General features: G+C 40.3%; 1 protein-coding gene across 1 annotated transcript in view; it reads left to right on the top strand.

Moving 5' to 3' along the window:
- Nucleotides 1-14,117, top strand: part of RORA (RAR related orphan receptor A) — a 368,947-nt gene extending 354,830 nt beyond the window's left edge. The window contains exons 4-11 of the mRNA XM_086471408.1: nucleotides 2,123-2,264; nucleotides 3,928-4,323; nucleotides 7,455-7,576; nucleotides 8,784-8,916; nucleotides 9,580-9,687; nucleotides 11,085-11,195; nucleotides 12,513-12,625; nucleotides 13,953-14,117. Of these exons, the coding sequence (XP_086327534.1) occupies nucleotides 2,123-2,264; nucleotides 3,928-4,323; nucleotides 7,455-7,576; nucleotides 8,784-8,916; nucleotides 9,580-9,687; nucleotides 11,085-11,195; nucleotides 12,513-12,625; nucleotides 13,953-14,117 (1,290 nt within the window). The remainder of the gene's footprint in view (nucleotides 1-2,122; nucleotides 2,265-3,927; nucleotides 4,324-7,454; nucleotides 7,577-8,783; nucleotides 8,917-9,579; nucleotides 9,688-11,084; nucleotides 11,196-12,512; nucleotides 12,626-13,952) is intronic.
- Nucleotides 14,118-14,360: the final 243 nt, after the last annotated feature.

Genomic DNA, 14,360 nt, shown 5'->3' with positions numbered 1-14,360 from the left:
TTCAACATAGCCAGATAACATTGTAGGGTTTCTTTTTAAAAGCATTCTACTACATCTCTGGTTTGTAAAGTGCAAGTGCTTTTAAAGGCCCCAGTGTCGGGCAGTTCTGCTCTATTGAAAATTTAGCTTCAAGCTGTAACTTAGCTGATATATTGTACACTAAAATGTATTGAGCAGCTGTGTCTCTAGGGAAAACCTGGAAAAGCAAAAAGCCCAGTATTTTCTCCATTATAATACTAAAAATAATCCTCAGCCTGACAAGACTATTCTTAATAAAGATAAATATGCCAAACTGGCAATACAGACTCAGTGTATGTCTCAGCTAAAGGAAAATGTATAGATCTTTGAGATTATTGGGCCAGGTTCATTTTATTTATTGATTAAGCTGACTTTCAGGATCTCAGTGGTGACAGGAGATTTCACACAGTTTGTATGTGAGCATGTCGTTCAGTGCAACTGCTAAAGGTGTTTGGAGGACTGAAATTTTAAGGGGCTGGTAATGCGAAGATGCAGAACCTTGATCAGTATCAGCTCAATCCCTAATCCCATTTTTGTAGTGAATTGCACTGCACTTGCGTGTGCACTTGCACTGGAGTGACAGGCTCCCCTAAGGATGCCGACAGTGCTGGAGATGGAGTTACCTACTTACCTAGGAGCTGGTTCCTCCAGAGGGGTCAGTCATGATGTTGGAACAGTAGACATTTGCATGGTGTTTCAGGTTTTCTTTACGGTGAAAGGTGCTCTATCAGAGCTCAATATGTGCAACACCTTCAGTCTCAGTGGCGATCATCTCACTATTGACAAACATTAAAAAACAGTTGAAAGTTCAACCATATGGAAACAAAGACCATAATACATGGGTGAGAAACTGTACAAGAGAAAAGGAATAAAGACAGGCGTTTTCAGTTTCCTCATTTTTTATGCTCCACGTTTCCCCAGTAAAGCTTTAATAAAAGGGGCATAACCTACAAAAACTGATGCCCTCCTTATGAGATGGAGCAAGGGGGGCCTTATCACAATGTGTGGTCATGTTGCTGTCTGCAGGAAGTTTGCTAGGAAGACTGGACAGAGCATGCGTGTGCTGAGGGACTCTAGAATGTGGCCTTCAAATAAATAAAAAATTGGTAAAAGTCCAGCTTTAATTAAAAGGTGCCCAGCCTTTCTGAGGAAGTATTTTCTTTGCAGCACTGTTAATTAATCCATTATGTGGCAACATAAAACTAAAATACTGTGCTCACTGATCTCAAATGCCTCTTTAGAATGACTACATCTTCGCAGAATCCTTGTGAAGTAGGTATTACACACACGCCAGCCTGTGTTTGGACAGTCTATAGCAAAAAGATGAAATGAACTTCAAAGCAAACAGCTGGCATCGTGGTTAATAACATGCACAATTCTGATGGAGAGAACCAAGTTGTAACTACTCTGTAACATTCTGGCGCCAGCTTTCTTTGGAGATGGGCTTACCTGTTGCGGTTGCCTCAGAAACGAGGTAATACATAAGGTCTGTTTCAGCTTCGCCCCCTGCTCCGCCACCCCCTTTAAAACTCTAAATCCTGTGCCGAGCTGAACAAAACTTCGGTCATCAGCATCAAACTAATTAAGAAAAAAAAACATTTAAAAATTTGGTTTTTATAGAAGGAACTGCTCAGCGTCATGCCTTGAGTTTTAAACAGTTACAAACATTGGTGAAGGTCAACAGCAGGAGCCTGACATTGTCCTTGTCAAAGAGCAGAACAGAGTAGCAGCTGTTGAATCCTCCCTCTTTGGGAGGATCTATGCTGACCCAGGAAAGATATCAAGGAAATCTAGGTCTATAATTAGTTTTATCTGATTTGGAAAGAATTGGTGTACCATATGTAATAAGGGGTTTGTAAAATCAGTGAAAAAATGTGTAATTCCTTCATGTGTTGTAACACTTTTTTATGAACTGTTTCCTATTAGTTACTGGGTTTTGTTTGTTTCTAGGAGAGAAAAAAAAACAAACCAAAGCTCTTAACTTCCTTTAGTTGACTATAGTGCGCTTGAACGTCGTTTGCTGTTAGGTATGCCACCTTTCAGAGTCTTTATTCGCCCCAACAGTGAACAGCTTCTTGACTTGTGTGTTGCAATTCTCTTACAGGGCTTTTTCAGGAGGAGTCAGCAAAGCAACGCTACATACTCCTGCCCTCGTCAGAAGAACTGTTTGATTGACCGAACTAGTAGAAACCGCTGCCAACACTGTCGGTTACAGAAATGCCTTGCTGTGGGGATGTCTCGAGATGGTAAGCTCTGCTAACACATAGCGTCGTGGCAAAAAGTAAAATAATGGTTAGTATACTGTTGTGCAACGAAAACAACATCGGATTTAAAAGTTAACCGTGCATCAGGCTGATAGTTGAGATCATCGAGTGGTTTTTACATGTTGCTATATATTCACATAAATATCTATAAAGCCGGGCATGTATGAAGTTGTTGGATTTTTTTTTTTTTCCTAGTCGTCTGTTATAGTTCCCAGTTAAGTGCTTTGCCTCTGGTCGCTTCTTGAAAATGCAGTTTTTAGTCTAATGTTAATACTTGCTCTGTGTGTTCTTTCCGATGTAAGTGACGTACTACAGTTGCAGGTAACGCTCTGATTGCCATATTGGTACACATCAGAACTGTTTCACAGTATACAGAGAAGTTTAAACGTGTGTATAATGAGTAACGGAAAAGATACAAAGAGAAAATAGTGCAGCATTTTTTCAAAGATGGGATTCTGAAGAAAATGTGTTGCAGTGCTGTTAACGTTAAGCTCAAAATTACACCTAGTGTAATGATGAAAACCCACCTCTGCAAAATGGAAGCTTATGTAACTCCATTAGAGCTGGATTTGCAGCTGATACTTGCACACCTCCCCCAGAGATGTAACAAAGCTGCCATCGCTCACCCGGTTTGAAGATCGGACTCAGTCTTTTCCCCGCCATAGTGTCAGCCATGCTACAGGTTCTACAGATACATATGCGTTACTCGGTGTACCTGAGGCCCGATTAAGGAGATTGTTTTCAGATTATGCTTACTTCTTGAATTACATTGTCTTAAATTTTTTTATTTGGGCATGAAACTGAAAACCTGAAACGGTTGATCAGGTAATGACTAGTCCCTCCGACATGTTTGCTTTCCTGTAGAGAAGTACAAGGTGGTAGTCGCCTTCCTAACCAGTGAGGCTTTTACAGCTGATACAGGTCCCAGAAATCACATAGAATGTTCTTAGGAATTCCCTGGATGTGGCAAATCAGTCGCTTCTGGCTCACACTTAATACTTCTCAAAGGAGCAGTATTTTTGTGGAGAGGTGTGTACACGTGTGCACGCACACGCCCACATACGTATAGTTTTAGTGGCAGTTCACCGGGTAAACGTTTTTGCTTGTCACAGTAAGCTGCACTGAAAGCAGGCGCCGTGATTTTTCCTGTGTGCTTCAGTCCCAACATCAATAAAGGTTGATTGTGATACTCTCTGAGATAGACCCCACATGTTTACACCGAACTGTAGGTTCACTTCGTAGTATGGATATACAGCTAGTAGGACTGGGACAGTTCCTCTCAGGCCAGTATATTCTGGTTAGCTTCTGCTTTTTTAGGTAGGATTTGAATTCTGAAGAGATGCATCTGTCAACTTCAGTGGACGTATAAGAGAAAATGGTTTTGGTACAGAAGGGGAAAGTTAATAAAGGAAGCTGAAACAGTGTCTTCTAATGGTCCATTTAAGTAGCCTGTTAAAATGGTCTTTTGAAGAGTAGATGCTGCAGCTGTGTTACCTGTGACTGACAGAAGTGATTCTCACGTCTGCTCATCCTGCTCATTTCCCTTTCATACCGTGTCCTTCTGTGTAGTAGTTAAAGACCCGAGGCACCTGAAATGCAGTGGTGGATTTGTAGAAATGTAATGTATTGTGTGTCTGTATTTCAGCTGTAAAGTTTGGTCGAATGTCAAAAAAGCAGAGGGACAGCCTGTATGCGGAAGTGCAGAAACATCGAATGCAGCAGCAGCAGCGAGATCATCAGCAGCAACCAGGAGAGGCAGAACCACTAACACCAACATACAATATCACCACCAATGGGTTAACAGAGCTACATGATGACCTCAGTAATTACATTGATGGGCATACCCCTGAAGGTAGCAAAGCAGACTCTGCAGTTAGCAGCTTCTACTTAGACATACAGCCTTCTCCAGATCAGTCGGGTCTTGATATTAATGGAATCAAACCAGAACCAATATGTGACTACACACCAGCATCGGGCTTCTTCCCTTATTGTTCTTTTACAAATGGGGAGACCTCTCCAACTGTGTCCATGGCAGAATTAGGTAATGAGAGAGAAAAGCTTCCATTGTAATTGTCTTAATAGTACCCTTTGGGTTAAAGTGACACCTGTAGCCAGGTGCTAGCGAGAATGCTGCTGCAGTGGCATTCTGCGAAGTGCACAATGCCCTGCTCGGGGCATGTGGTGAACGCCTGGCGGAACTGGACTAAAAATCCCAGGAGCTCGTGGTTGATCAGCTCTAGTAGTGTCGCTTTTGTTTGCAGTCCTTGTAATAGACTACTGATTAACAAGCGAAGTTTTAGCACTGAGCAAACAGACGGAGTATTTTTTTATTTTACAGATTATTTTTGAACATTTTATCTTCTTTTTCATTACCGCAATACTCTTTATTTTCTAACAAAAAGGGATGAGGCTGATTTTCTTCTGCTCTTTACCTGTATCTGGGAAATAGGAAACCAAAGCACCAGTCTAATCTGAGGGCAGTTCTTACCACTGGTTTAAGAGAATCTGGCCCCAGATACTTGAGAAAATTTTTTAATGTAGCAAGTTTTGATAATTTCTCCAAGAGCCCTATAACAACCACATTAATTAGCACATTTTACTTTAAACCCTTCCCTGAATGATTACACTAGGGCTGAATTCCACAACCATAACTTGTCGCCATCTGAGACTCTGGTTAGAGCGTGCTGTGTGAACTGGAACAGGACATTAGAGAAGTGACTTTAAGATTCTATTACTTATATAAGCAGGCATTTAAAACTGACTTTGCTTGCTTAAGCAACATTTTTGCTAATTATTCCATTATGAAAACTTAAAAATAGTTCGAAAAATCAGGTATTCCAAGTTAAATTTTTCTCTTTTTGCCTTTTTTTTTTTTAATTGGAGGCAAGTATATGATATGAAATCTTGCTTGTTTTATTTTGGGTTATGTTCTTTTGAGAAATTTTGCAGAAAGGAAGGGACAAGAGGACTTATTTCTTAATGTCCTTATGTTGCAGAATGCAGTTCTCGGCAATATAATTTGTTGTGACAGCCAAAGTATTGTGTCTGGCTTGAGTTCAAATACCTTCAGTTACAGATAAGTAAAAATGAGAAGAAAAAATTAGGATAAAGGCAATGCTGCCAGCTTTGTCTCCATCAAATGGTTCTTAATATTCTCATGGGAGTTACTGAAAGATCTATGTTAAACCCACTGAAAAAAAAGAAAGGGCTTTTCCTTCCTAGGCCAGGTGTTGAGTTCAGAACACTGGTCTGACGTGAGTTCGTCGTGTTGTTTGCCTTTATTGACACAGTGCTGGCGTTCAAACCCCACAGAACATGATTTGGGTGCCCAGCACTGACATTACCAAACAACATTTGAAGAACATTTGGCTTCCAGACTTAAGGTTTCCATTTAGAAAGGTGTGGCTGTTCAATGAAAGTATTTAGGTGTGTGCCGAAACACAGTCCAGAGCTGAGACCGAGGCTTGTGAATAACATGGTAATATTTCACCTTCTGTACCCTGCAAGGGCACAGCTGTAAGGCTCTCAGTTGCTGCTACTGAGAGCGTGTGTTTTAAGTACAAACTCGTAAGGAGAAAAAAATTGCTCTGAAATACATGAAAGCCATGACGACAACCAAAGTATAACCTACCTTATGTTATATATTATTGATTGCTCAGGTAGCATGTATGATCTGATTTTACCTCAGCTGCATGTTAAAGACTTTTCAGGTAGTACCCTACATCCAGCTATTAATGCAGGAGGTATGATACTAAACAGACCGACTGGTCCAGCAGTTCAGTTTGTGAAGAGCTGAGTTTGGTCATTACCAAACAAAGCAGGTTTCACAGAACGCCTAACGCTCAAGTCCCTCAGAATACTCCCATGCTGTTAATGACCGCTGTTCTTGTTCCTTTAAGCCTGCTGTTTCAGTGGCCTGCCCTGCAAAAGCACCAACTGCACAATTGTGCGAGACAAATCACCAGGCCTCTATTTGTCCCGTGCAAAACAGGAGAACAGACATGCATGAAGAGTCAGGGTAGAAAAGGGGGAGACAAAGTTGAAGTGGAATTCAGATGTCTGAATGCTATTCATGCTTTTGAAGGTGTTCCTAAAGGTTTATGGAATCAAGTTTCATTAATAAATATCAATCTGCCTTATGGGTCTTTTAACCAAGTATAGCAGCAGCAAATAGTTTATTTGGAATTCAAATGTTGTATGGGAATTTTAAATCATGTGCAGTGAACTAAGCGACTAGTCCAAAGCTGAAGAAAAAACCCTTGAGTCTTTAGTGCATTATATTAATTATCCCAATTCGCTAATAAGCGCATTTTCCCAATATATTTTCAATGATAGGAGAGTAGAAAAGAAAAGGAACTTTTCCCTCACGGGCAGCCTCATGTGATAGTGTCCTGCCTGACAGAATACTAGACAGCTGGTAACTATCTGTATAAAACACAAATGAATTCAGCTTTTGAAGATCATCTGCCTGGCTGGCAGTGGTGTTACATTCTCTGTACACGATACACAGTGTCCTGAATTCAGCAAGGCTGTCCCCAGGGAGATTCTGGTACCCGAACTTGAGGGGTCCATCACCTCGCTCGTTTGGATTTTTTCTGTGGCTCTACTTAATAGTGTAATTCTCAGCCCCGCTTTCAAAGCTGCTTTTATCTTCCTAAAGGCAGCCAAGGCCACATACTGAATTTGCAAAGGCTTGAACGCTCTCAGGTTTCACCAAGTTTGCCTTTATTTTGCCAGCTTTTTGATCTTGCGAGCTTTCCTTTGCACCCACTGCTGTGCAAGAGAGAAAGTCTGTCCCCAGTAGAAGTTTGTTTATTCAAAAATAAACCCAGGTTCACCTGAACATCTTGCACTAGTGGCAGGACTCTGTCTGGAGGTCCTGTGTGTGGCTCGGGGAGCTGCTGTGCGGGAGGGCACGGTGCGTGCCCAGAGTGCCCTCTAACGGGTAGCCACCACGTTCCTGCTTGGTTCTCCCCAAGTCTGTCAGCGGTTAGCATTAAATGTGTTTATTTTCATGAAGCAGAATCCAAGGAGATCTGAAATGAAAGCATTTTTTGCTAACAGCTAGCCCTCTCCCCGCCCCCCTGTTGCAACTGGGATATGTTAGCTCTCCTGTCTGAAGGCATAGCTTCGTGGTTGTAACGTGTGTCGCTTTCTGGTCTTTTCTTTTAGAACATCTTGCACAGAATATTTCCAAGTCACACATGGAAACTTGCCAGTACTTGAGAGAGGAGTTACAGCAGATAACATGGCAGACTTTTCTGCAGGAGGAAATCGAGAACTATCAGAACAAGGTATAAAAGCATGCCAGACTATGGCATGCTTTATTTAAAGCATGGTATTTCCATAACATGCTGCAAAATTCACTTTTTCACTGCTTTCTGTTTACTATCGTGTGTGTTTTCAAAAAAGTAATTTGCTAGAATCAAAAGCGGCAAGATGGTTAGGATATCCTTTGCATTTGTGATTTTTACAGGTACGGGAAAAGGCAAAGCCATACTCCTCAAATCAATCTGTCTGTGATTGATAAACAAGGATAAGTAACCAGAGGCATTTTTTCAATCCTAAGTGGCATGTTATTTTCACTTTTTAATTTGTAATCTCCCAGATCAACAGCAACAAAAAAGGCTGAAGGTACCAGGTTATGTGATTTCACATGGTGTGTTTTGTTTTGAGGTTATAAACACAGAACTCTGCCAGATTTCCAGCCTTTAGTGCCTGGTTGTAACCCTGATTCATTCGACAATTGTCACTCAGTGTTTCAGTGTTGCCTGTAGAACAGCAGCATGGTGCTGCCGTCCCACCAGTGGGTATTGTCAGATTTAATTGATGTTTGTATTTCCAACATGCCTCCCATCCACAAACTACTACCAAATGGCTACTTTTGGAAAACCATCTTGGGAAGCACTATCAGAGCGCACTGTTCTTTGAACATATTTTTCATTTCCACAAAAAAAAAATCTAACCTTTAAGAATAATTTTTTCCACTCATTAGGTAATTTCTTCTGAATTCTTATCAACATATGAAAAAGTCACTACTTGCATGCCCTTTTTATGTCATTAACAAGACATATCTTTACATGTGTCCTTACGAAGACGAGCTAGTTAGATAATTTCTATTCAGAACAAAATACAGAAGTTGATAGGAAAAACGTGATTATGCACTGCTAGTGAAAATTGGCCTTTTTCTTTTGATACAGCGAATAAAATTCCCACTGAAATGACCAGAATCATTATACTTTGACATTTTTGGCTTATGAAATAAAAATACTCCAACTGGATCTCTTCTGATCATCGAAGAACTCTTACATGTTTGCATTGTCACTCATCCACATGAGGCTTTGGCTTTGAGGTTAATTCCCCTTGTCTTACAAGCAGACTGTAGCCAGGAGTGCTGGAGAGAATTCACTCTGTTTTTTTTCAACTCTGTTTTACTTTGTGAAAATGGGCTTTCCAAATCCTTGATTAGTAATTTTTCAATTTTTCTTCTCTCTCAAACAGCAAAGGGAGGTAATGTGGCAGTTATGCGCAGTCAAAATAACAGAAGCGATACAGTATGTAGTGGAATTTGCCAAACGCATTGATGGCTTTATGGAACTGTGTCAAAACGATCAAATTGTGCTTTTAAAAGCAGGTATGTGGGTCACTTTTAAGGTCTGCTTCCATTAGTTTTGACTGAGGAAGGTCCTACCTGGATACAGTGATCATATACGTATGTTGTACAGTGATCATTTAGAAAAATACAAGGGAAAAACCTTACAAATAGTCTGTGTCTTTAAAGTACTATACCTTCTTAGTTACTCCAGATAGAACGAGTTCAAGCCTACACATGAAATTTTCATTATGAACAAAGGCAGCAATGAGTGTGTAAAGATGGAAAAGTTGGGTTCAATTTTTTTATTTTGGCTTACTCACAGTGAATAACAGATTTCAAGGTAAAAATCCAGGTTGTTCTAGGCAAGATGTTGTAGAAGTAATGCAGTTTACAAATGCTGGAGAAAGTTGTCAAAGCTTCGTGAACATAGATCTAAATGAGCTGCTTTGACTTCAGAGACTTCATGACTCTAATAAAAATTATTAGAGTCTATTAGTTGCTTTAGCAACAATTTCTAAAGGGGTTTATGAGAATTTTTTTAATTCGGCTAGCAAATCAACTGTGCTGTGTTACGCTGCAGAAACCTGCTACCCTACTTGATTGATACTGAATGCAGAGCATAGGAAATTTTTAAAACCTCACTTGCTCTTTGCAACTGAAGTCTCTACTTAAACAGTCAAACATACATTGTTTCTGTTTTAGGGTCTTTAGAGGTTGTGTTCATCAGAATGTGCCGTGCCTTTGACTCCCAGAACAACACAGTCTACTTTGATGGCAAGTATGCTAGCCCAGAGGTTTTCAAGTCCTTAGGTAAGGAAATGTCAAGTGTTGTATCTTAAAAAAAGAGACTAAAAATAATAAGGTGGAAAAGCAAGGGGACAGCGGCTTTGAAAAATCCAGGGTATAGTGTTCAAATAAAAGAGTTCCAAAGCTCAAACTGCTTATTTTGTAAGCAGTCATGCTGGCTCTGTTTGAGGCCAAGCTGATTTCAGGAAACAGCTTAACTCTATTCAGTAAAGGACTGTTGGTGTTGAAACTCAACACATAGATCAGGATAGAGCAGTTTGGACACACTTGTTGAGAACAGAAGCCCGGATTTCATATCTAGTGTAACACTTTATATAAACTGTTGGAAAAAGCAGCAGATTTTAAGGTAATTTTGGATATACTGACATTACTACTTTGGAGATGTTAATAGCATTTTGTAATATGCAAAGTCCAGTCATTTGCAGGTAAAATACTGTAAATATTTTTTTTTATTAAACCATAGTTTATCATTTTGATTTTTTTTCCCCATATATTTTTGCTAATTTTAAAAGGATGCATTTCACTGAGTATAGATTTGGGATGTAAGCCATTTTGGAGGGCAGTGAAAATACAGCAGCGGAGAATGCTGTACAATTACTGAAGTATTCTCTGCCTGTCTGAAACACCTCAAGGTACAAGGTCTGAGTGCAAACAGTTCAGAGAATGCAGTATCAGATGTGGGGTCCAATGAAACGTAACTTTCATCTGTTACCAGCTACATCCAGAAATTTAGGCTGGGTTGGGGCTGAGATTGCAGAGCGCACCCTCTTCCATCAGGTTGCAATCCACTTCAAAGCAAACTGCGTAACAGCATGTGTGACAGCAGCAGTAACCTGACTGACCCTGTGTGAGCAAGGGAATGGATGAAAGGGTCTCCTCTTCTGTTCCTTTTCTGCATGACAAGCTTTCAGACCTTGGCGTTTCCCTTTGCTCCTGCATGTAGCTTGTATGCCTCTCTTCGCCCCCCCGCCCCCTCTTGTGTGTGCTCAGTAGTCTTAAAATCAGCACTTCTCAAGTACACGTTTTGAACATCCAGTCCACAGCAATAGGAGAAAGTTCCATTTAGAACAGAAACAAAGCTAAATGAATTTTGACCTTGAAAATGGCTTGGGTTTTATCCACATTTACCCCAAAAGAACCACATGTGGAAAAGATACTGTGCAAAACCTTCAAAATACTGGCCGCCAGGGTGTGGGAGCTGGGGACACGTGGGAATGGGGTAATAAGCTCAAGCATGAGTGAGATCTCACTACGGTCACTCCACAGTCCTTAAGGAGAAGACCATTCACCTATGAAGTATTTTACATCCATTTTTCACCTCCATCAGAATGAATCAACAATTCTGTAGCTCTGAAGTAGTTTTAAACAATGTGGCATGAGCTGTACCTTCTTTTTGGCAGGTTGTGAAGACTTCATTAGTTTTGTGTTTGAATTTGGAAAAAGTTTATGTTCTATGCACCTGACAGAAGATGAGATAGCTTTGTTTTCTGCGTTTGTTTTAATGTCAGCAGGTAAGAGATAAAGGTTTGCTCTAGGTTTATTTGGTAGAGGCTGTTTTTATTTTTAAGTCTTTTTGATGATAACTTAAGACTGTTGGACAGTGTGAAGTATCATATTTTTTAGTGTCTCCCTCTTGACCAATTTTTTTTATCAATAAACACATTAAAACTATGAATTTAGGAATAAATTTGTTATGTTGGAAATCCTAATCTAAGCCCTTGTTTTCCAAAGTTCCACCTCACTGAGGACTCCCTTTGCGAAAGCTTAAATGCATGTGAGTGAGACCACTGGGTTGACCTCGGTGAGACAGGCAGAAGGCAGCCGCTGAATTTACATAGTCAGCTTTCAATGTCTATGAGCTTGCAGCTGTAGCAGAATTATCTCCAGCAGTGGCACCTCAGGTTGGTTAAGCAGGGTTGTTGCCATTTTAGTGTGGTACAAAGGTACCAAGGTAGCTTAGCTATCTGTCCCCATCGTGGGCACACTGAGAACGACAGTGCCGGACATACGAGTCACCCCAAGAGTCAGCCTGGGTCTGCCATACCCATAACTAAAATAACGTCATAATCTCAAGTAGACAGGCACCGTACTCCAGGCTCTGGGAAGGCTCACTGGGTCAGGTGGAACAAGGTACTGGTGCAGAAAGTCAGGTTGTGTCTGGCATAACACCCAAGGAAATAAACGCTCTGTTTTTAGACTGCAGCAGAGTGGACTCGGGAGTGGTGGCAGAAGAGTCTGTTAGCAACAGTGGCTTTATGGAGACCATCATAAATACATTCTCATGCTGTTTGCCCGATCGGAAGTATGTCAGCCCTGTGTCTGAGTACTTCAGTCACAGAATCCCGCAGTTCTGCTGCACAGAGGTGGTAGTCACTAATACTACTTTTCTGCTAGGAAGTGTAGAAGCTTCTTTTTTTTTTAAATAGCTGAATATTTGATTCTGATTTTTCTGTATATTACTGTAGATCTTGGCAAGAAGATCCACTCCCACTTCTTGTTCATTATGTGACCTATTCATTTCCCACTAAAAAGTTGCTAGCTTCATTTTGGAAACGTGCTGCGTTGTACAGACCTTGTAGGCAAATGATCGATAAGTCTTACCCAGATAGACTACATTCTTCTAATTAAGGGCTTTATAAAAGTAATTTTAAGTGTGTGTAATAAATATACTCCAAGACCTATTAATCTTGAAACTCGTTTTCTGGGTATATAAGAAGTGGAAGGAAGGTTGCAAAGAAGAAAGATGACTCTGTAACAGACATAGTACTTCCTGGTGCACTGTGATTGATGTGTGCAGCACTAGAGGTGTTAACTCCATTTATATTTAGATCGCTCATGGCTTCAGGAGAAAGTAAAAATCGAAAAACTCCAACAGAAGATCCAGCTAGCACTTCAGCATGTCCTACAGAAGAACCACCGAGAAGATGGAATTCTAACAAAGGTAAGAATCATACTGTGCCACGACACATGACTGTGAAAGCATGCTTTCTTATGAACGGTATCCTAACTACGGTGTTCAGCTTTTACACAGTTAATTTGTTATTTATAAACCCAAAATTCTTTTATCAACATCAAGGTGCTTAGCTGAACTATTTACTGCAAACTAGAAGAGGCGAAGTAATGATGTACTAGGGAACAAGGCTGACAATGGTCTGAAAAGAAGTGTTTTAATGTTGAACTTCATGAAAAGCAATGGAAGTTTTTATCCTATTTCTCCTACACAACATTTCTGCCACACAGAATACTATTTCAGTTCTACAACACACATGCCTTAATCCTCATGAAATCTCTGCCTGCATAACAACTAAGTTGTTATAACATGCAATACCCAAACTAACCTTGTTTTTCAGTCTTCCTGAGAAGTTCCCCACACGGCCTTTTTCTCAGCAGTTCTTCCAAATACTGATGCCAGGGGGGGCAGGGGCGAGGAAGAAATGCTACGTACCATTATGCTAATTGAAAGTGTCCTCACGTAATTTTTCACAAAAGGAAAAGGTGGTGTGATGTTAATAAAAACAAATCTGAAGAACTGGGGAAGGATAGGTAGGCACTTCCTTACAGAGGTTGTTCCTTAGAGCCCTGCACAGCCGGAAAGCTTATGCTTAGTTTCACACCCCAGAATTATTTACAAGAGAAGCAGGATGGTCCAGCCCAGGCTTTGCCGATTGTCCTCGTTTCAAATCCTAGCTCGTATTTCTTTTCCCAGCGCATGCTTAGGATACCTTTGTTGTAAGAAAGTTTCTTGCATGTGCTTTGGTCTTGTTCCATTTACTCGGTAAGTTCAGAGAGTACCCTAGTGATATTTTTGATGTACAGGTTTTTTCGGTCTATTCCTTTTCATCTTATTTGGCATAAATTAAAAAGGCCTAATCTATTGCATTGCCACTTCCCTCCATAATATTCACAGTGGGATTAAAAGTAGTCAGGACTGCCATCTTCCACGAGAATGGGAAGTTGCATGAATGAAGATCCAGCCATGAAATACTTCTATGTGCGAGGAAACCTAATGATAAATTTCCCTAGGAACTTAAAGAAAAGATTATTTCACAATTAGCATTAATCCATTACTTAAATAATAGCTTTTTAGTGGCTTGCTTTTTTTTTTTAATCTAACATAACAAACATCCACGGCTACACACCTGAAATGTCATCGTTAAGGTAAACAACTGAAGTGAACTCAAAGCGTTGGGAGAACTTTAATCCTAAGAGCAAGACTGGGAGGCCTGGTTCCATAAATGACCGTATGACTTTTGTTCATTTTTTTACAGTTAATATGCAAAGTGTCTACTTTAAGAGCACTGTGTGGACGACATACAGAAAAGCTTATGGCATTTAAAGCAATATACCCAGACATTGTACGACTTCATTTTCCTCCACTTTACAAGGAATTGTTCACTTCAGAATTTGAGCCAGCGATGCAAATTGATGGGTAAACGTATCACCTAAGCACTTCTAGAATGTCCGAAGTACAAACATTAAAAGAAAGGAAAAAAAAAAAAAAAACCAAGAAAAAAAAAGAAAGAAAACCAAGACACTTTATATGGCCCTGCACAGACCTAGGGAGCCAACACACTGCACATCTCTTGGTGGTCGGGGTCAGGCGAAGGATGGGAAACAATGAAACAAAGTTGAACTTGTTTTTCTCATGCATATGATTTCCATTATGCCTACAAATA

Source organism: Leptosomus discolor, chromosome 11 (assembly GCF_034619465.1).
Source record: "Leptosomus discolor isolate bLepDis1 chromosome 11, bLepDis1.hap2, whole genome shotgun sequence".
NCBI classification, from domain to species: domain Eukaryota; kingdom Metazoa; phylum Chordata; class Aves; order Leptosomiformes; family Leptosomidae; genus Leptosomus; species Leptosomus discolor.
The sequence above is the reverse complement of the archived record's forward strand: the minus strand, read 5'-3'. Positions and strand labels throughout refer to the sequence as shown.